Genomic DNA, 22,102 nt, shown 5'->3' with positions numbered 1-22,102 from the left:
TTGTTTTATTTGTTTCCAATTGATTGATTTCAGCCCTGAGTTCGATTATTTCCAGCTGTCTGCTCCTTCTTCGTGTGCCTGCTTCTTCTTTTTCTAGGGTTTTTAAGTGAGCCATTAAGGTGCTTGAATGAGCTGTCTCAAATTTCTTCTTGAAGGCACTTAGTGCTATGAACTTTCCTCTTAGCACTGCCTTCATTGTGTCCCACAAGTTCGGGTATGTTGTGTCTTCATTTTCATTGAGTTCTAGAAAGACTTTAATTTCTTTCTTTATTTCTTCCCTCACCCAGCTGTCATTTAGTAGCAAGTTGTTCAGTTTCCATGTGTGTGTAGGCTTTTTGCTATTTCTGTTATTGTTGAGGTCCAGCTTTATTCCATGGTGATCAGACAAGATACAAGGGATTATTTCAATCTTCTTGTATCTGTTGAGGCTTGCTTTGTGACCCACTATATGGTCTATTTTCAAGAAGGTTCCATGAGGTGCTCAGAAGAAAGTAATTTCTTTTGTGTTTGGGTGTAAAGTTCTGTAAATGTCTGTTAGGTCCATTTGATTCATGACCTCTGTCAGAGACAATGTTTCTTTGTTTAATTTCTGTTTTGTTGACCTGTCCTTTGTTGAGAGTGGGGTGTTGAAGTTTCCCACTATTAATGTGGTGGGATCTATATGTGCTTTAAATTTTATCAATGTTTCTTTCACAAATGTGGGTGCCCTTGTATTTGGGGCATAGATGTTCAGGATTGTGATGTCTTCTTGGTGGAATTTTCCCTTGATGAGTATGAAGTGTCCTTCCCCATCTCTTTTTATTAATTTTGGTTGAAAGTCTATTTTATCAGATATTAGAATGGCTACTCCTGCTTGCTTCTTGGGTCCGTTTGCTTGGAAAGTCGTCTTCTAACCCTTTACCCTCAGGTAATGTCTATCTTTGTGTCTTAGGTGTGTTTCTTGTATGCAACAGATTGCTGGGTTTAGTTTATGTATCCATTCTGTTAATCTGTGTCTTTTTATTGGAGAGTTGAGTCCATTGATGTTGAGAGAGATTAATGACCAGTGGCTGTTAGATCCCTTGATTTTGATATTGGCTGTGTTCATAAGGTTGGGTGCTTGGTTGCTTCTTGTTTTACTGAAGTGAGATTATTTATTTCCTGTGTTTTCTTGAATGTAGCTAGTTTTCCTGGGTTGTATTTTCCCTTCTAGTGTCTTCTGTAATACTGGATTTGTTTGTAGGTATTGTTGAAATTTGTTTTTGTCATTGAATATCTTGTTTTCTCCATCTATGAGGACCGAGAGTTTTGCGGGGTATAGTAGCCTGGGCTGACATCTGTGTTCTCTTAGGGTCTGCATGATATCTGTCCAGGCCCTTCTGGCTTTCATAGTCTCTGTTGAAAAGTCAGGTGTGATTCTAATGGGTTTGCCATTATATGTTACTTGGCCTTTTTCCCTTGCAGCTTTTAGTATTTTTTCTTTGTTCTGTATACTTACTGTTTTGATTATTATGTGGCAGGAGGATTTTCTTTTCTGATCAAATTTGTTGGGTGTTCTGAGAGGCCTCATGTATTCTAATTGGCCTCTCCTTTAGCTTGGGGAAATTTTCTTCAATGATTTTGTTGAAAATATTTTCTGGGCCTTGAAAAGGGAGTCTTCTTTTTCCTCTATACCTATTATTCTTAGGTTTTGTCTTTTCATATTGTCTTGGATTTCTTGGACGGTCTGTGTAAGGAATTTTTCAGATTTAACATTTTCTTTGACAGATACATCGATTTCTTCCATTGTATCTTCTATACCTGAGATTCTTTCTTCCATCTCTTGTAGTCTGTTGGTTATGCTTACCTCTGTAGTTCCTGTTTTCTTCCCTAGATTCTTCCTTTCCATTATTTCCTCCATTTGTGTTTTCTTTAATTTTTCCAATTCTATCTTCAGGTCTTGAGTTGTTTTGTTTACTTCCTTCACCTGTCTGATTGTACTTTCCTGTTTTTCTTTTAGTTCCTTCAACTCTGTTTCTTTCATTTCATTCAGTGCTTTAAGCATTTCCTTTCTAAAGGCCATAAACTGTTTAGCTGCAGCTTCCTCTATTTGTATATGGATGGCAATATTCTGTTTGAGTTTATCTTCCTCTATGTCTTTACATATCTTATTTGTTTCCTCTGTTATCATCTTCATGAGCATAGTTGTTAGGTCATCTTCTTGGATTTCAGTTATGCTGGGGTGTTCAGGGCTACTTGCCCCTGGGTAACTGTGTTCTGGAGATGCCATATTGCTCTGTCTTTTGTTGCTTGAGCTTTTACGCTGGCCTCTACCCATTGTGCTATCTTAGGTGTTTGGGGTTATTTTCTGGTGGTTCCTGGGGATCCTGTGGTGGAGAGAGTCCCCTTTGCAGAAAGCTGGTTTTTCCTGAAGGATGTCTTCTCAGCTTTTTGGGTATAGTCCCTGGATGGCTGGTGTTTTTTCAGGAGTTGCTCACCTCAGGGATAAAGACCTGAGTGGTAACTGTGGTCTTTGTTAGTCGAGAGGGTTCTCCTCTCACCCAAGGAAGTCTTGAGGGCAGCTGCCCTATTTCTTGGTTTCTTGTTGTAAATTTAATGATCAGCTGCTGTGACCCAGTTGGACATCAGGCACGCAGCAACTGTTTGTGCCTGTGTCTGGAGCACAGCTGAGTGCTGGCGCCTCGGCCCCACTGGTCTGCTAGACTTTTTCTAGGGAAGGATTGGGTGATTTAAGTCAGTACAGTTTTCTTCCTTCCCTGTGGATTCTCTGGAGACAGGGACTCCCAGTGTCTTTTTTTGCCCTGGTGCACACTGCTCAGTGTCCACCAGCTGGCTGGCCACAGAAACTGCCTGTGCCTGGAGCACAGCTGATTGATGGAGGCTCAGTCTCCGCCAGCTGTCTGGTGCGCAGAAACTGCCTGTGTCTGCCTTTGAGGCCTTTGGGAGCCTGGGTGCATCCCTAAGCTGGGTAATTTTCCGGGAACCTTTTCAGGCTGGGGGTGTCGGCTGAGTGCTCTGAGATCAGACCAGCCATCAGTGAAACTCATTTGCTGGTGCCCTGGTGCTCACAGTCCTATCTCAGGCGGCGAATCAGGCGCGCAGGCAGGCAGAGCTCTGTGGTGCCGAAGCCTGGGTCCCCGGCTCTGGCTCCGGGCTGGCTCCTGGGATGCCCGTGGACCCCGAGTCTTTTCCAGGGGATGTCTGTGTGACCTAAGGCTGGTCCCAATCGTTTCCTGTACCCTGGGGTTATCTCTCCACTGAAAATTCCAGTCTCTGATAGTGTGGTGCACATGGTTCAGTCTGGGACCTTGACCAGAGACACTGGCTTGTGGCTCTGGGCTGGGGCTGGGGCTGGCGGCCAGCAGCCAAGCATATGGCAGAACCGGGATCTCTTCTGCGGTTTAGCCAGGTGAGTTAAAAGCTGATTGAATCCCCCACACCGTGGGGTATCCTCTCACCTGGGAAACACAATGACTGTGTTTTATGGCCACGAGTTCTGATTACTGGTCACTGTGCTGCTCCTGCTGCTCAGAATGAGAGTCCTCCCGGCGCCGCCATCTTGCCCCTCCCCTTCCTTTTGTTTTTAAATTTATAACATAATTAAATCATCCCTGACTCCCAGGAACAAGGTCACACCCACAACAGCTAACACAGAATGGCGAAGGGCAAGAGCCAATTTCCATTAGTTGGGTAACCTTGAGGTTATGTTACAGCAGTCATCTGCAAGGCCCTTTCCGCTCTTGAATTTTGTAATTCTGTGGTTAGCTCTGTTTCTATAAACACTATGACAAAAATTTGCTGGTGAAGGAAAGGCTTTATTTCATCCTATACTCCAAGGTACTAGGTCATAGCTATGGGAAGTCAAGGCAGGAACCTGGTTCAGATAACATGGAGGAATGCTGCTTACTGTTTTGCTGCCAGATTCATGTTCAGTAACCATTCTTGTACAACCCAGGCCCACCAGACTAGGGGTTGTTTCTCAGATGGTGGGATGGGCCCTCCTATATCAGTCAGTAACCCCAGGAAAATGTCTCACAGAAAATGTCCACAGGCAAACCTAAGGGTGGCAAGTATCAATAAACATTCCCTTTTTTTTTTTTTTTTTGGTTTTGTCAAGTTGGCAAACTAACTTAGTCTTCTCATTGAAAAAAAAAAAAAAAAACAACAAAGAACATACCTACATCCTTAGTTTATGGAAGTGTTAAACAGTGCTAGCATAGAAATGTCTTAATTAACTCTTAGAACTTACAGAAAAGGGCCACTGAAAAGGGGTACTTACACACATGTGGCTTTAGAAAAGGAGTTGTTCAAGCTCAAGAGCCCCAGAAAACTTCCATGAGCCAGAGAGGGGAGAAAGATGCTTCTCTGGACATGAGGGACAGTGGCCCACACAGTTCTGATAGTGCTTTCCCATTTGCCCATGAATCTAACCTAGGAGTGGCCTAGATACAAGCATACCCATGTAGCAGGTTCTCCGAGGACAGATCACAGTGTTTGAAAAATTTAGTGGAAGCATTCATTCTCCTCTTCTTAGCTTACTTGGACCACTTGATAGAATTTGCACCTCACAGGTCAACAAGTTGATAAAATCATTATCTTCTGGCCTTGAATTCCTAAAGTGTTTGCCCCATGGTTCATTTCATCTCAAATATCTGCATTGGTAGTAGAAAAAGGAAGTGTTTGACATAACCTAACTTTCAAGTGAACTCTGTCAACTTGATGCAACCTAGAGTCACCTGAAAAGAGTCTCACTTGAGAGGTTACTCAGATAAGATTGGCCTGTACGCATGCCTTCAAGAGAGCAATAGTAGTATCATCAACAGTATCATTGTTGTTATTTCATGCAAAATATCTCAGCTTGCTTTGGCTGGCACCACTCCCTGGGCAGGTGTTCTGTACTCTACTGCATGGCAAGTGATCCAGCAAGCAATGTTCTCCCATGGTTTCTGCTTCAAGCTCTTGCTTAAGTTCTTGACATGAATCTTCTCCACCATGAACAGTGACCTGGAAGTATAAACCACAAACCTTCCACACCCATGTTGCTCTTAGTCAGAGAGTTTTAACACAGCAACAAAAACTAGAATGTCCACCCACATGGATGTTTCTTTAAATATATCTAAAGACATCTTCACATTGGATTATCACATCCTCACATTGGATAACCTTTTCCATAAAGCAGTGGTGGTAAGGGCTTCATGGTCAGAAATCCCTGCTTCTTATGCTATGACCTCTCTATGAATTAAGAGTGGGGCTCTGGTTTAGCCCACATTGACCTGAAAATTTCTGTGTAACTAAGAACTTCTTTGAACTTATGATCCTACTTTATCTTCCTCCAATGTGCTGAAATTGTAATTGAACATCACATCTGCTTTGTTGCATTTCTGAGGATCAAACCCAGTATCTTGTGCATGTTAGGTAAATGCTATGCCAGCTAATATGGAAACCACTTAAAAGAAGTCTACTTTTCCTCTTTCTCCTCCATATACATGGCTCATCTTTTCCTCCTTCTTCCTATTACTTATTAAAAACCTTTCATTAAAGTTTTATTAAATAATATATTTTAGCCACTCTGTGCTGCTGTCTCTTTCTAGGTTGATAGCAGTTCTTTGATTGGTTTTATTTTTATAGACTAACAGAATTAATGGTGCAATGTATTTTCCCTTCAGTACAGAATGCTCATGAACCAACTACGATGTCTTTTCCTTGCTTTTTATCTTTCTACCTGGTAACCATGGACTCATCTTTAAGATGTTCAGCATTTGTGCCCCTTACTGGGTAGTGGCTGTGTGTCTTCTCTTAATCAGGTAGTACCTTCTTCCCCATCTGGAGTTATTATCACAGGTTAGTAACATTGTGAATTTATATTTATCCACCTTTATCTGGTACTCCTATATTAGAAACCCATTCTCTGACTCTTGAAAACATGCAGCCCTGAAAATACACAATCTTAGATCCCTACTGTAGCTGGGTAAAATTATTTTAAACTTTTTTATTTCTAGGAAAACTTATTAGATTGTTAAGGAAATGTTGGTCAGAGTTTAAGGCTTTTCTTAGCCCTTTGTGCTGTAACAATATACTTGAACCAAGAAAAATTTATTAAAGAAATTTTATTCTGGCTCATAGTTTTGAATTTTCAAAGCTAAGAGGTTCATCAAGGTGATGTCATTGGTAGTAGAGTCACTAAACAATGTAGGGCATTGCAGGATGAGAGAGAAGGAAGATAAATACATCTCTTCTTGTCCTTCTGCTTCTTCTTACATCTGGATTCAATCACCCTGATATAGTCCAACCTCCCTCTAACACCATAGTTTGGTTAAGTTTTCATCTTCCTAATGTCTCCCATGATATTTGAAATTGAACATCTGAAGGGTTGGAGAATTCTCAAAACACATTCAAACCATAGACAGATGTTTTAAATCTTCCATGGGACCATGTGTCAAATTTAGAAATCTTTGACAAATATTACATAGTACAAAGGATAGGAAGGCGATCACTGAGAGTTCTTCCTTAACCATTTAGTGTCATAATTGGATTAACTCATAGATTAATGGGTTATTGTGCAAATGGTTTTGTTACAAAAAGGCAATGAAGAGCCCATTGAGGATTCAAAATTTTTAAGTACGGAATGCTATATTGCATTTGTGTCTTTAAAATATAAGACTGTGAAATGAGTGCTTTACAAATGGAAGGACTGAATTTTTCCCATTATATTCTGAACCCAGAATCTATTTTCAAATATCTGGACTCTTTGTTAATTGTTATCCTTTGCTGAGAAAAGAAAGAAAAAAAAAAAGACAGACTACAGAGCAAGTGATTTGATGAGGATAGGGAGTACATGTAAAGGGGAGAATTGGCCAAAGGCTTTTCAACTCTTTTATTGGAAAATACATGACAGCAGGCCTGAGGATGGTAAAAAATAAATAAAAATAAATAAAAAACAACAAATGTTCATGCTCAGCCTACAATCCTGAGACTTAATGACTTGTAATTCTGAGACTACAATATAGATTCTCACAACCAAAGGGCATAGAGGAGCCTGCTGATTAAAACATGAAGAAAAACACTCTGATCTTCAGCCAGGCATGGATTTTTGTTTACTTCTTGCTTGTTTTATTTTTTAATATACAAGATGGAAGAAAGTAAATCTTGGTGAAGAACTTTATGAAAACCCTCCCTACCATGGGACTTCCCAGTAATGAAAGAGCAGGTGTGTAATTCAGACTGAGACACACTCAGTGGGCATCAAACATATGCATTGATGGCTACAGGGGTCTAGCATGATCAAAGTTTTCCTGACTTCCACAGAGTTTCAGGGTGAAATGTGTTTGGAGCTTTGAGGTACCCTTCCTGAGTCTTGGTTTTTTTATTGTCACTGTTGTTCTTTGTTTTGTTTTGTTTTGTTTTCTCACTTGCAAAATAAAGTGAATAAATAATTCAAAGGAAACTCTCAAGCTTTGAAAATGCTGAGATTTTTCATATAGTAAGGAACAAAGGAATGACCTCTGCAATGTGTCCAAGATGGAAACTTATTCAGTCTGTGGCCATTGGCACAAAAGTTGGGTTGGTGGTATCACCATTTCTACTGTTTTCTGCATCTAGTTATTGTATTACTTAGATCTCTGCTGAGTTTCCAGTACTCACATTGCAGGATCTGCCTCTTTGTGGAACTACAGCCCATGATGGCAGTGCACTTCCTCTTCTAGTGAGCATACAGTATTTGTGACAGTTTTCATGTTTTGCATCTAGACTTTACACAGCCCAAACTACTGTACCTTCCAAGGCAGAAAACACACTGAGTCATTCTCCAGAACAGCATTCTGACACATCTGTACTTTTGTATGGCTCCTTTCTCCATGACTGTTCACCCTTTCATGATCCTCCACCCACAAACACATGGATCTTTGCCTAAAAGCTTCCAATGCTCCATGTCAGCAAATACTTCCCAAGAAACAAGAGTGGCAAAGCTTTACAACTTGAAGATTCTAGGCACCAGAACAGACAGAGGATAGTAGATCATGGGACTCTGGAGGCTCTGGAGTATGTGTGCTGTAAGTTTTCTAATTCTCTGGTTAGAGACTCCCATCTCTGTGGTCTGAGGAATGGAAGCAAAGGAAAGGAGTTACTTTCTTGTTTTATATTCACACGGTATGTCAACTGATGCTTGCTTTGACTTGGTGGAAATAAATGTTGGAAATAAGATAAGGTTTGGATAAAGCTGCCTCTGAGGTTTACATGAAATAGTATTTGCTTATGTATTCTTAGTTGGGGAGAGTAGTGAGAATTGTTTTTAATTTAAAATCTTTTATTATTTACAGTTTATTCATTTTGTATCCCAACTGTAGCCTCCTCCTTCCCCTCCTAATACAACTCTCCCTTCCTCATCTCTTCCTATGCCCTTCTCCAACTCCACTGATGGAAGTCCTTGTCCCCTTCCCTCTGACACTAGTCTATCAGGTCTCATCAGGACTGGCTGCATTATCTTCCTCTGTGGCCTGGTAAGGCTGCCCCCACCTCAAGGGAAGGTGAACAAAGCACTAGACAGTGAGTTCATGTCAGAGACAGTCCCTGTCCCCATTACTAGGGAACCCACTTGGAGACTGAGTTGTCTTGGACTACATCTGTTCAGGGGTTCTAGGTTATCTCCATAAATACTACTCCTTGGTTGGAGTATCAGTCTCAGAAAAGACCCCTGTGCCCAGAATTTTTGGTTCTGTTGCTTTCCTTGTGGAGCTCCTATCCCCTCCAGGTCTTTCTATCTCCCCCTTCTTTCATAAGATTCCCTGCACTCTGCCCAAAGTTTGGCTATGAATCTCAGCATCTGCATTGATACCCTACTTGGTAGAGTCTTTTCAGAGGCCCTCTGTGGTAGGCTCCTGCCCTCTTCCCTGTTTACTCCCTCTTCTGATGTTGGTCTCATTTGCCTTTCTGAGTGAGGCTTGATCACTTAAAGAAATGTTCAAAATCTTAGTCATTAGGAAATTGCAAATCAAAATGACCTTGATATTTCAGCTTACACCCATCAGAATGGCTAAGATCAAAACCTCAAGTGACAACATATGCTGGAGAGGATGTGGAGAAAGGGAAACCCTCCTCTATTGCTGGTGGGACTGTAAACTGGTATAACCACTTTGAAAACCAATCTGGTGTTTTCTCAGATAATTAGGAATAGTGCTACCTCAAGATCTAGCTATACCACTCTTAGGCATATATCCAAAAGACACTAAACTATTCAACAAGGACATTTGCATAACCATGTTCGTAGCAGCTTAATGTATAATAGCCAGAATCTGGAAACAACCCAGATGACCCTCAACAGAGGAGTGGATGCAGAAATTGTGGCACATTTACACAATGGAATACTACTCAGTAAAACAAGGAAATCATGAAATTTGCAGGCAAGTGATTGGAACTAGAGAAGGTATCCCAGAGTCAGAAAGACACACATAGCCACATAGCATATACTCACTTATCAGTGGATATTAGACATATAAGATAAACATACTAAAATCTGTACACCTAAAGAAGCTAAGCAAGGAGGACGACCCTGGGTGAGAAGTGAGAATTTGAATGGGAGAGATTTAGAGAACTATTTACTTTCCTAGCTTATTTCTCTGTAGAATCCCCCCCCCTTTTTTATTCTCTACCCTTATCCAGGTTCCAAGATGAATAAGATTGGGCTGTTTGACTAAACTGAAGGATCATGAGGGTGGGAGTATTTCAGTTAAACAGAGAGAATTTGAATCTCCCTGGAATCTTGTTCATACAGCTGCTGTGCAGCCATACATTAAAAAGGAAGCAGAAAGAGAAAGTGGTCAATGTGTATGACATTCTCAGCAAAGGTCTAACCACTGCCACAGTGTGACAGTTCTCCTTTAATAGGGAAGAAGGACATATAATAATTAAAAGGAGGAGGCAGTCTCAATGACGTAATTGGGACCAAAATGTCATGCCCTGTGCGAGAGGTATAATACATAACAGAGAATGGTGAGGGATAAATAATTCTAACAGAAAAGATAACTGAAATAATAGGAGTGTTTATAGGAAAGGCACCATCTTTCTTTAGCTATCATGGTTGTCACCATTGTACAATCCCTCATTAGTATAAAAGACTCATGGAAGCAGGGATCTTGCCAATTTAGGCTGCTGATTATGAATGGGCAAGTGGTCAAACATGATACAGAACATTGCTAGGATTCAACAACTACTTATGTGAAATAATGAATGAATCACAACCAATCTCATTAGAATTCTACCTCTGCCCTTACTGATAGAAATCCTTTGAAGTGAAACTGATACCTTCTGCATTAGTTAGCTTTGTATCACTACAACTACATAGATATTAGATATCTTAAAAGTGGTACTTCAGAGGTGTCAGTCCATCATGGCGGGGAGCATGTGGCAGAGCAAGATCAGCAAGAAAGGAGGGAGTCATGGTGTTACCTACACTTGTAGGCTCTCTCCCTCTCCTTTTCTTCTGTCTGGAGTCCAGGACTATAGGATGGTGCTGTCCTCATTTGAGGTGGGTCTTATTAATTTAATGAAAATGTGCTCACAGGCTTCCTTAGAAATGTGCTTTACTCACCTCACAGGCATTCCCCATTAGCCAAAAGGATTAGCCATCCTTCCAGGGTACATAGGTATAATATCTTGATAGGAGTGTGGTCCAACTCAAAGCAACAACAAACCAACCTCAAGTAGGAAAAGCATATGATTGATACACAGGTTCCTGATAGCTCACACATGGCTTTCATAAAATACTTCTGAATCTGTGGACCACATTAGAATGCATTCATTATGCTAGAAACAGTTGCACACCCATAACAGTTACTGCCCATCACAAATATACCTGAACTTCCTGCTTTTTGTTTTTTAAAACTAAGTATCTTTTTATCCTTTTCTTACAAATATTTCAGTCACATCCTTTGAAAGCAGGATACTGAGTTCCTGGGAGCACGTTTGCTAGTTTCCAGGCTGAGAGAGCCCTCTGCAGGCCATAGGTAACCATGCCTCTGATACCTGCATGGTACTAGGCATAGAAAGCCCAGAAAAACAACTCCTGATGTGCTGTACTTAACACTCACTGGATGAGCTGTACATTTTCCTGTTGTTAGGAGAGATGGCTCATGACAGAGCATTGGAATGAATTATTATGCCAAAACATAGCTAGTTACAGAAGTCCTGGCAACTCTCTGTATATTTAACAGAAAGACAGTGGGCTTAGGGATTTGCTATTCAGAATCCGTTGAGCCCCAAATGTGCATCAGATACAAACTCATCCATCTGCTGCCTCCATTTTCATTCGGGGCCTATTGCACAACCAGACACAGGAATTCAAAAGTCAAACAGACTGCATGCTTTCATGAAGGTGACAATTATGTGAGGAAAGAGAATCACTAAGATGAATGAGGGGGTTGGAGAGATGGCTCAGAGATTAAGAGAATTGGTTGTTCTTCCAGAGGTCCTGAGTTCAATTCCCAGCAACCCCACATGGTAGCTGATGACCATCTATAATAAGATCTAGTGCCTTTTTTTGACATGCAGGCAGAAGTGTATATATAATAAATAAATCTTTAAAAAATAGATGAACAAGTGAAATGGGTAATAAACTATAGAATGGTAAATTCTGAGAAATAAAATGTAGGACATGGACACTAGAATTTCCAGAATGGGTTTAAAAACCTATGAAATGTGAAATCGAGTCACCAAGAAAAATGTGAGAGGTTTACTTTGCAATGACATCCAGGTGAAAGGTAAAAAGCAAGTCGTTAGCTAGTTGGGGACAACATTAAAATGAGGGGATTCCCACTGAGAAGCTTTAGGCAGTAGGATACCTATAGACTCAAGTACACCTACAAAGAAGCCTGCATGAGGAACAGGAGAGAGGAAGAAAGTTGGAGGTATGTGAGGGAGAGGATAAGATGGGGTAGGAGAGCTGAGGTGGCTTTAGAAGCAGCAAAACATTGCATGTTATCATGGGGTGTAAGGAAGAACTTCAGAGACTCATCCATTGTGAACTCCAAGCAAGTCACTTGACCATAGTCTAGACTTCTGACATGAATAAAATCATGGATTTTAGGATGAGGAAGGTACCTAAGTTGATGGGCACTAAACAATGTCTTTCCTAATTGTCTCTACATCTAACTCTAGATAGCACATTTTAATTGACTAAATGGCTTCTGAAACTATTCTGTCTCAGAACAATTGTGTAATTGCTTCCATGGCTCTCACTGCCTCTCTGCATTGGAAGTGCTATTTATAGAGCCATTACATCTTCAGTAACTAGACACAAGGCTGAGACTGGAGAAGAATTGCTGGTTCTACCACCAGTAACTGAATCTGAGTCAGACACTAGAGCTCTCTGCTCTTCATTAGCTCACTCTGTCCATCTCAGTGAATGTGAGTTTCTAGGGAAGAATGTACAGGAGTATCATTTGTTACCTGGGATTATAAGTCAATGTGACTTCCATAGAGTTTTGTACAACTTCAGGTTCAAGAGACCCTTAGAAGGTTTGGATGAGACAGGGCTGGATACATCTTAACTTTGATGTAGGGAACAGGGAACCATTTGTTCATCTTTAAGAATCTTGGCTTCATTCTGTCTAATTATGGGACACAATGTCTAAACCCTTGTCTGGAGCAAAGGGTATCTTGAAACAAAAGTTTAGACTAAGCCTCTTGCATTTTGAATTAACATTTTGGAACGTGGCACGATGCTGATGTAGATTCCTTTGTAACTCGTGGGAGACCCAGTGTGATGCTCTCACAGAGAAAGCATTAAGAGTCCAGGCAGCTTCAGGGATAAGATGACTGGCAGGTAGAGCCTCTTCTCACCAGTATCCTTTGCTATGTCTCTGGCATGTACCTGCGTGACTGTATTTACTTCTCCTACTGTAAACTGATTCTCACTACAGTTCAGTTTATAACTGAGGAATAGTAAACGTACTTTGACCTGCTTTATTCCTCTCTCCTCCATGAATCTGCCTACCCAAAGTCACTGTCTGGCATATGGAACTGTGGGGAGCCAGATGGACGCAAAATTTTCTCAGAGGCTCTGATGAAAGGGAGCTTTCGATCTGACCCCATGTCTAGGAACACGGACATGGAAAGCCTGTCTAATACTGGAGCCAGTGCCTCAAAGGAATTGAGGTTTCAGCTTCTGGGACTTGATTCTTCCTCTTGGGCTGTGATGATCAACCCCAAGGCAAATGTGTGTGAGGTATCCCAAGTTGTCTATGCCAACGTTGTCTGACTTAGCTCTCCATTGACCTTGTCTGGTTTTTACCCTGCAAATAAGTTTCTGTTTCTTCTTCTTCTTCTTCTTCTTCTTCTTCTTCTTTTTCTTCTTCTTCTTCTTCTTCTTCTTCTTCTTCTTCTTCTTCTTCTTCTTCTATTTTTTTTTTTTTACTTAATAAGCTTGCTTGTTACAAACAAAATTTATACAAAAGCTCAAGACTCCAGATTTTATCTTCTCTGTGTCTACCTTTCTGTCTTTCTCATCCCTGGCACCTCTCCTTTAGGACTGCATTGCTGAAGAATGACCTAATGATCCAGGTCATAGAACCTCTGTTTTTACCTCAGTTGTCCAGCTATGGTCCTCTGATCAGAGCTCATGATGCTCTCTAGGGGCAAGAGAAATTGTCAGTATGCCAAGGCTATTGTTGCAGGGAATGGAGATAAATCTCCTAGGAATGGAGATAGCCTGCTGGCCTTCATTAGGGCAGAAAACAATAGATAGACTTTTTCTTACCACATGGTACATTCAACAGAATCACCACCCAGGGACCAGGGACACTGTTCCTGAGAGTCCTATGTGTATCTCTAAATATGAAATTCTCTGCATAATTGAGTTCATTGAACAGAGATATAAGTACCAGAATCTTCAGTCACTGGATGCCTTGTCCTATTCCCCAACTACATCCTTCTAGGATCCAGCTGAGAGTTTTCCTCTGTACTACCACCCACACCAGAACACCCTAAGACTTTTGCAGTAGAGTATGCACCCCCAATAGCACCCATGTTGCACATGTCTTTTGATCAACTATAAAAAGAAATTCTTGAGCTTTAAAATGATCTACATTTTAAATGGCCATCTGTTAAAGGCTTGGACACCCATCTTTGGGTTTATTTGAGAAGTGATAAAGCTTTCTAGAGATGAGGACCAGTGGAAGAAATTTATTTAGGTCATGAGGGTGTCTTTTAAAGAGACTATAAGGATCCCGGTTGCCCTTCTTTCTGATATTACAAGGTGAACAGCTTTGCTTATCCACATAATGTTACTCCAGTCTCAAAACATTCCGGCAAGGAGAGCCATGGACTCAACCATCTGAAACTGCACCACAGTAAAGCTTTCCCTCATTTGAAGTTGATTGTTTCCACCACTTTGTTATAAGATGGGAATGCTGAATCACGCAAAGCCCAACTATACTCCCAAAGAGTAGATATCATATATCTCGTACACGCAGGTTCTCATAAAAGAATTAAAGGTGTTTTATTATTGTTATTTTGTTTATCATTTATTCACATCACATTACACAAAATGCCAACCAGGAAGCAAATGTAGAAAAATAGTGAAACTTACTGGCATGAGTGACTAAGGTTTTTTTTATCACAGACAATTTGCAAGGATGTTTAGGAAACTGATTATTGAATATATATATATTTTTCAGCAGAGTAAAGATGAATTAGAAATCACAGTGGAATCAGGTTATACAAACAAGTTCTGTCTTTGAGACCATGATAAAATACCTTAACTCTCTTCATCATTTGAAAATAGGCATTATTTGAAAAAGGAAATAAAAGTTAAAGTAAGCAATCTCATAACCTTATCCCATGCCACCAGTGGACATTAGTCCAAGGCAGTTCTTTGTCTAAGCAAGGCCATGCTTGTGGAAGCCATTATGTGCCTCTTATTTGCTTGCAAAACTATAGTTTATCTGTTAAATGGGAAAACATGTAAAAGCATCCCTTAGAGTCTTTAGAGCATCCAAAGATTATACATTACAGCCAATTTGTATGTCTCTAGGCAGAAAGAGCTCCTTGATAGACTAGATTTTGACATGGACCATTCATCTCTCCTAATCTCCCACCTTGACACTGATACAGGAATGGTGGCTGTGTGCAAAAAAGCATTGCAATCCTACCTGAGAGGTAGAGTTTACATCACTGTGACGTCTCCTGGAAATCACTCACCTGTATCCAGACTCACAAAGGACACCAAAAGCCCAAGGTTAGGAGTATGGCTCAATGCTAGAGCCACAGGATCATGTTCTTACGGTTCCCCCTGGGACTCTTAGTTTATTCTATCCTGGGGTAGTTAAGTAGCCATCTTTTCCTCCCACCATATTTAAGGAAGCATTCTAACACAATACTTTCTATAACCAACTATAGTTAGCAAAAATCCAAGGAAATACCAAATATAAAAGAAATACATTTGAGAGTGAGTAATGTGAAAATAATGGTTAAAAGGTCATAGACTTTTTAGCAAAACATGGGAAATTATTATGACTATGTGAACTATGCTTTTTAAATGTAAAATAATGTAATTATTTTTCTTTATATAAGTATGTGTGTGCATATACACAAACATATAGGCATACAATGTTAGATGTACCTTATGATTAAAATTTCTTGGGGTATGAAGGATGAGAAAAAATTATTTTTCATGTGCAATAATTTAGCCTGAACTAAAAGACATTTAAAAATATCTCTGTAGTTGGGGGCAGTATAAAGAAATTGGATTGATATTTACAAATTTCAGCTTCCAAACACAGTTAGATGTAATTCTTTTCCTAGATGTGTGTTGTAACCTTTTCTCAACTTTTTGTAATGGCTAATGATGTGCCCTGAGTAGAAAAATTATAATCTAATGAATTGCATACTGAAATATCCTGAAAATGTGCAGGGTAAAAACACCTGGGAGTCAAGAAGGAATATTTCAACTGGTAAAAACCTAAGCCAAAATTTTTAGACACAGGACTGTCCCTCATACCATCCTATAAATCACTTGTAAGTCACATAAAATGTTTCTTATCCCAATAAAACTGCTCCCCACTAACCTTTTTGCTACAAAATATTTCCAAGCTTCCTCCAGATTTCCAAATTCCTGATGTAGCAATTTCTCTGCTTCAGATTAATTTCTTCTGTCTCATCCATTTCTGAACTGCTTTTAAATAACCATTTTCAAAATCTATTTCATAAGTGAGAAGACAGGCTCTTCTCATGACATAAAACTCTGTTGCAGTTTATTTTCTCATGATGCTACTTATTCTGGGAATTCAGAAGCTCAGGAAATCAGCACACCCAATGCTGAGTTGTTTCTGCATCAATTTCAGTTGCTGTTGCTGAGATTAAGAACTGGATAAAAAAAATGCATGGGCTTTCAAAAAAATGGGATTTTTCAAATGAAACAACCCCCAAAACACCCCATTCTCATCCCCATTTTGTGCCAAGTAAGATTGAGCCTCAGGTTTTCATTAATGGATTACACATGATGCTTGCCTTGAGGAATGATGTGTACATATGAGTGAAATGTTAATGTGATGGAAATCTCAAGAATGAATGAATTTATAAGACCGTGAACACAAGCTAATGACAATATATTGGGGCTTAGATTTATTATGCATAGGAATATCTCCTCCACAAAAAATTTAGTGGTGCTTCAAGCCCTTTTGTAAAGGGTCTTCATTTGTGGATGAATACATGTCTGCTAGCCTGGGATATGAATAATAGAAAGTACATATATCATGGTTTCAGAAACTATATTGTAGCAAAAGAAGGAGAAAAGACAATTTGGAGATGGAGAGATGAAGCAAAACAGATGATCTGCTAATAATGGAACACTCCATCTACTAGCTTCTGTCACTGAAAGTGATTTGTGACACCACCTTTGTTGGTGGAAAATATTTTCTATGTCACTTATTCATTGGTTAGGCAGATGTTTTGAACAGGATGTTAGAACTTCACAAGATTATGTATGACTTGGAAGTAATCTGGCTGCAATGTTTTAAAACTGTATCTAGAACCCCTGCACAGATGTAGCCCATGGCAGTTCAGTGTCCAAGTGGGTTACATAGTAATGGGAAGAGGGACTGCCTCTGACATAATCTGATTGGCCTGCTCTTTGATCACCTCCCCCTGAGGGGAGAGCAGCCTTACTAGGCCACAGAAGAGGACAATGCAGCCACTTTTGATGAGAACTGATAGACTAAGATCAGAAGGAAGGAGAGGAGAACCTCCCCTATCAGTGGTCTTGGGTAGGGGCATGCATGCAGAAACGGGAGGGAGGGTGGGATTGGGAGGAGAGGAAGGAGGGGCTTATGGGGGGATACAAAATGAATAAAGTGTAATTAAAATAAATAAATAAATAGATAGATAGATAAATAAATAAATAGACTGTATCTTTTTCAGTCAACTCTGGATTGAGGGAACCATAGCCAAAGAATAGTGTGAAGGCTCAATGTTCAAACCTCAACTCCAGAATACCTAAATAAACACATAACTTCGCCTCCAATATAATTTGTTCATAGTGTATGCAATATTTCATGACTAGTAGCTTTCTAATTGGATTTTTAGGCCTTCTCCACAGAAAGGAATTCCATGCATAGTACTGCAATGTTGGTCAAAGCCCATGTTAGGAGATGACATAAGCACTAAGATTGAACATACTAATTTATCTTACTAAATGGTCATGTTGGTCAAATTGCCTTCTAAATAGTTATGTTTATACCCATAGGCAGGGGACTGCTCTCAACTTCAGTCAGACAAGTAGCGTCTTTGTGCAGTGGACAGCAGTCATCACGGGGAAGCTGATCTCTAGGCCCCACTCCTTACCAGGGAGCTACTGGCAGGTAATAGCATCTGGGGAAAGCGAGAATTCTTCTCCTTTAAGTGTGTAGTTACTCAAAGGTTTCAATGGCTAGCCGCACACACAGGCACATATAGGCACTACTATTAACCATAATTATAAGATAGTTTTAAAGGACATGAGGTTGGGGGAGACTGAAGGATGATTTGAGAGAAGTGTGAAGGGGCAATTGGAAAAAAGTGTATATGGCCATATTCTATTAGATACAAATATGAAATTCTTAATTAATAAAAGAGAGACTGATTTTTTAAGCAGCCATTCTATGTTTTCTTTTACCACGTCTGCTGTCATCTTCTCGGGCTTCTCAATGGTGTATGCTATGCACCTCAAAGGGAAAGTTCAGTAATGAGTGGTGGGGAGAGCATGCCGATGGACTTCAGGCAGGGGTGGGAGATCAAGGATCCCGAAAACCAGCATAGGAGAGGGGTATAATAACACACTGGGGAAGGATTGGCAACTGGGCATCTCATTTCCAAGTAGAGTCCCTTACAGTCAGAGATCTCGGGGATAACTTCCTCTTGACAAGTGAAGAAAATGTTGCATGGATGTGGAAATCGTCTCCTTTTGTCACTATTGCTCAAATATTCACCATCTGCCCTTTAATGTGCTATTGGCCTTTTTTTCTGCTCTTCTTTATCCACATCTCTCTCTCTACCCCTTAATTTCTTTGTTTATTCTCTTCCCTTTGTTAGAAGTCACCCCAAACAGACCTTTACCAGACCTACTCTTGGGTCAGCCTTCCTATTAAATCTCAAACATCAAGTTTCTCCAGGGGAGAATTCCTAAGAGCAGTCACCTTCTCTGGCATAGGCAGGAATCCTGCCTCTGGGCGCTTCTAATAGCCCTCCCCCAGTACCTGTAGGCCCACCAACTTCATCACTTTTTTTTTTTTTTGCCTAAGCCATGTGCTACTAGACTTACCAATGCATCTCAGCAGAGAAGAGACCTTCATATAGATACATTTAGTAGAGAAATGCCATCATTTAAAAAAATGCAGTGATAGCTGGGCATGAAGAATGGTCTCCTCTTTAGAGTCGCACTTTCAAAACTATCTGCTTGTTTTTTCCCAGACAATGGCGATTAGAATTCTATGATATCCTGCTCCTGGCCATAGCTCTAGCATAGCTCTTCCTTGTAAGATCATAATAACCGGTGTGGTACTCTTAATTTCCTAAGCATCATACTTCATGTGTTGTCTATGAGTTCCTATCTGGCATAGACAGAAGCACAGAAAGTCATGGAATTGTAAAACTGTGTAGGATGTGTTTTTCCTTTCAACTCTCCCTGTGTTCTCAGCACTGCACCTGATTTCAGCTGCCACGGGGGTCATTACTTGACTTCAGACTGCTTTAGGTTTCTATCTCCTTCTCTGGATTTATTTGGTTCATGAACAACAAATTCCAAGTAATCTCAAGGTCAGTAATGTTTATTTCTAACTAGTTTGGGGAAGCTTCAAATCATACAAACAAAACCCAAAATAGAACTGAGGATGGAGACATACTGGATCATTACCTTGGCAGGCATTTTGTTTGTCATGTTTATAACCAATAATAGAATGTCCATGTTTACATTATACATATATTATATATTTATATATTATATATATTCTTTAATAGAAAGAGACATATAAAAGCCTTTTCAAATGAGGCATGACAGGTGATACTTGACGCTCTTATTTACAATACATGAAGACACTTTCTACATGATGATGATGGATTCTCAGTGGCCAGATAGGGTTTACAAAGACAGCAGGACACCTAAAAGAGGTGTGCCATGCAGCTGGACAGTTATTGCCATTAGTTCTCACTATGTCCAGACAGCACATTGAAGTTAAAAATGGCATCTGATTGTTGGAAAAGACGATGGTCATCAAATTCATTCTGGCTCCATAAATACTACAAGGTTTTCCAAATGACCAGGGGTTGACAAATGCTGCAGATGAGGACTGGAAACACAATGCAAAATGAGCATATCAGACCTGACGGGCAGGGCTCCACACATAGCCAAAAGGAAGAACTTGCTACAGACTGACCTTGCCGCACTAAGGAGCAGCAGCTGTCTGTGTCAGAAGGGCCCAGGAGAAAAACGTTCTCCAAGAAACAATGCCAGCATGTCAATGACATCAAGTAGACAGTGTCTGTCCCAAAGCCTGACTCAGGATATCAGGAAAAGGCCCAATGAAAAATGCATGCCTTGAGACCAGGATGTAAAAAAATTCAGAAATGATCCATAGAGAAACCCTGAAATCACTGTAGGGAGGTCCACCTTTGCAAAGCCTTCAGCCTCCTCCCAATACCACCCCCAAGTTTACTGTCCTACAAACTGCCAGTCTGAACTTATTTTTTATGGTCTAAATTTACTGAATGTGTGTGGATATACAGTTCTCACATGCATCCAGACTCCCATAGCTTTCTTCTCATGGGATCAGTGACCTGCAAGCCTGGTCCATTTGCCCAGGCAGACAGGTTTCCATACTGTACATGGTACTTCTGAAAAAAAAAAAGGGGGGGGGGGGAGGCTTTCTCTGCAGTGTCATCCATGCTGTCCCGTTTCATGCATTTCTTCTCTATAGCTACATTTTCATCTTTCTGCCATTTCGCCTACATAGTGAACTTATACTTAGAGACCATTTTAAATATTCTGGTTATTTTTAAAACTTCTGTATCAGTCACTTACCAATAACACTTTAAGTTGGGTCTTCAGTCTGGCTTTTGTTCTCCATTCTGATCTTACTTTTGTCTATCTGATAGTTTTTACAAATGTGGTCTTTCCTAGCCCTTTATTTTCCTAAGGCATGAAGACATCACTATTGAAAAATAACAGCACCCATCTTAGAGCTCCCCTGAGGTTCTTTACCCAGCATGCCTCTCTTAGGATGCCTTTCTCCTTCCAGGGAGAGGAGAAGCAGCTGGCCCTGTTAATGGGTTTTGATTAGTTGCTCTTGCATTCAGGGCTGGGACAGCATTTCTTTAGAAGTGCATCAGCGGTAATTTCACACACGAGTACATTCATCTGACTGCCTCTTTCTGCTAGGTAGAGCTTCTCTCAGTCTTCCCTACTTCAGAAAGAAATGTAAGCATTCACAGAAACAATTTGTAGACCAGGCAATGCATAGAAAAAATTTAAGGAAGTAGGTGGAACAATTTGTTCAATATGCTCCCTTCAGTTCTTTTTGTTAATACCAAACCTGTATTGACCAACAGTGTCACCTTCACCTCCACTTTCTCTAAGTCACCCTACCTACTGGTACTACAAGATAAAATGTGGATTTGTCATACTTTCCTTTGCCCTTTCTTTAGAAAACATGGAGAGGATGAAAACATGAATATAGCAATTTTTTTGAACAAGTAGTATGTTTGATCTATTAAGGGTTCTATTTACAGGAAGATGTCCCACTTACACACAGAAGTTAACCTGAGATCTGAAATGTTTGTGTGCACTTAATTGAATCAACACATGATAAAGCTATGACCTAGTGACAGATTGGGATAATCTAGTTAAGTTGGATCAGTTCCCATGAGCCATAGTGATTATAAAGCTGGGCTCGCCAATGGCACGTGTTCTGTTTCTTACTTTCTCATATTGTCCCTAGAAACATCTTGAATGAGACTCTAGGAAGCTAGACAAATTCAAGAAAACATTGTTGTCTTTTACACTGTTTGTTCAGCTTCCCCAATGTCTCAAATACAAGCATCTCTAGTGTCCAGCCCCACCCCAGCTTGATCCCTCCACACCTTCCACTCTCTTACTCCACTCTGGAATTCAGCGGTGTGGAAAAGCATGACCTAGCTAAAAACTCAGCTGATTTTAAACAGCTCTGGCCAGTCACCCAAGCTGTTCCCTGGAGGCTGCTATTTGAAATAGTTGAGTCCTGCCACCAAGAAAAACTTCTCAAGAAAGAGTTCCGAGTCCAGCACGGCTATGTGAGCTGCGCGGCCAATCAAGGTGTTGGCAGTGTTGGGCAGAGCATGGAACACGTTATGTCTGATCAAAGTGCAGTCCTTGGCTTCTACCAGAGGGCCCAGGAGATTGTTGATCATTTCCGCATACACTGGCCCTAGAAAGAGGGGGAAATAAAGGAAATCAGAGTGGTTTTTAGAAATATAGTCTAGAAAACAACTCTGCATTTGTGTTGGCAGAGCACATAATAGACTGAGTTCCAACCTCATGCTAGTGGGTGGAAATATGCAAATAAATGAGGAGTAAAATCCCACTTCTTTTTAGCAATTCATAGCATTAGCATGCCATTCTCTTTCTTCT

The 22,102-nt window shown here is 40.4% G+C and overlaps 1 protein-coding gene across 1 annotated transcript in view; it reads right to left on the bottom strand.

The window, feature by feature from the left end:
• Positions 1-14,468: 14,468 nt before the first annotated feature.
• Fam135b (family with sequence similarity 135 member B) overlaps positions 14,469-22,102 on the bottom strand; it is a 281,146-nt gene continuing 273,512 nt past the window's right edge. The window contains exon 20 of the mRNA XM_060389317.1: positions 14,469-21,899. Within this exon, the coding sequence (XP_060245300.1) occupies positions 21,694-21,899 (206 nt within the window). The 3' untranslated portion in view covers positions 14,469-21,693. The remainder of the gene's footprint in view (positions 21,900-22,102) is intronic.

This window comes from Meriones unguiculatus, chromosome 8, assembly GCF_030254825.1.
Source record: "Meriones unguiculatus strain TT.TT164.6M chromosome 8, Bangor_MerUng_6.1, whole genome shotgun sequence".
In the NCBI taxonomy this organism is placed as follows: domain Eukaryota; kingdom Metazoa; phylum Chordata; class Mammalia; order Rodentia; family Muridae; genus Meriones; species Meriones unguiculatus.
This window is presented reverse-complemented; position numbering and strand designations above follow the sequence as displayed.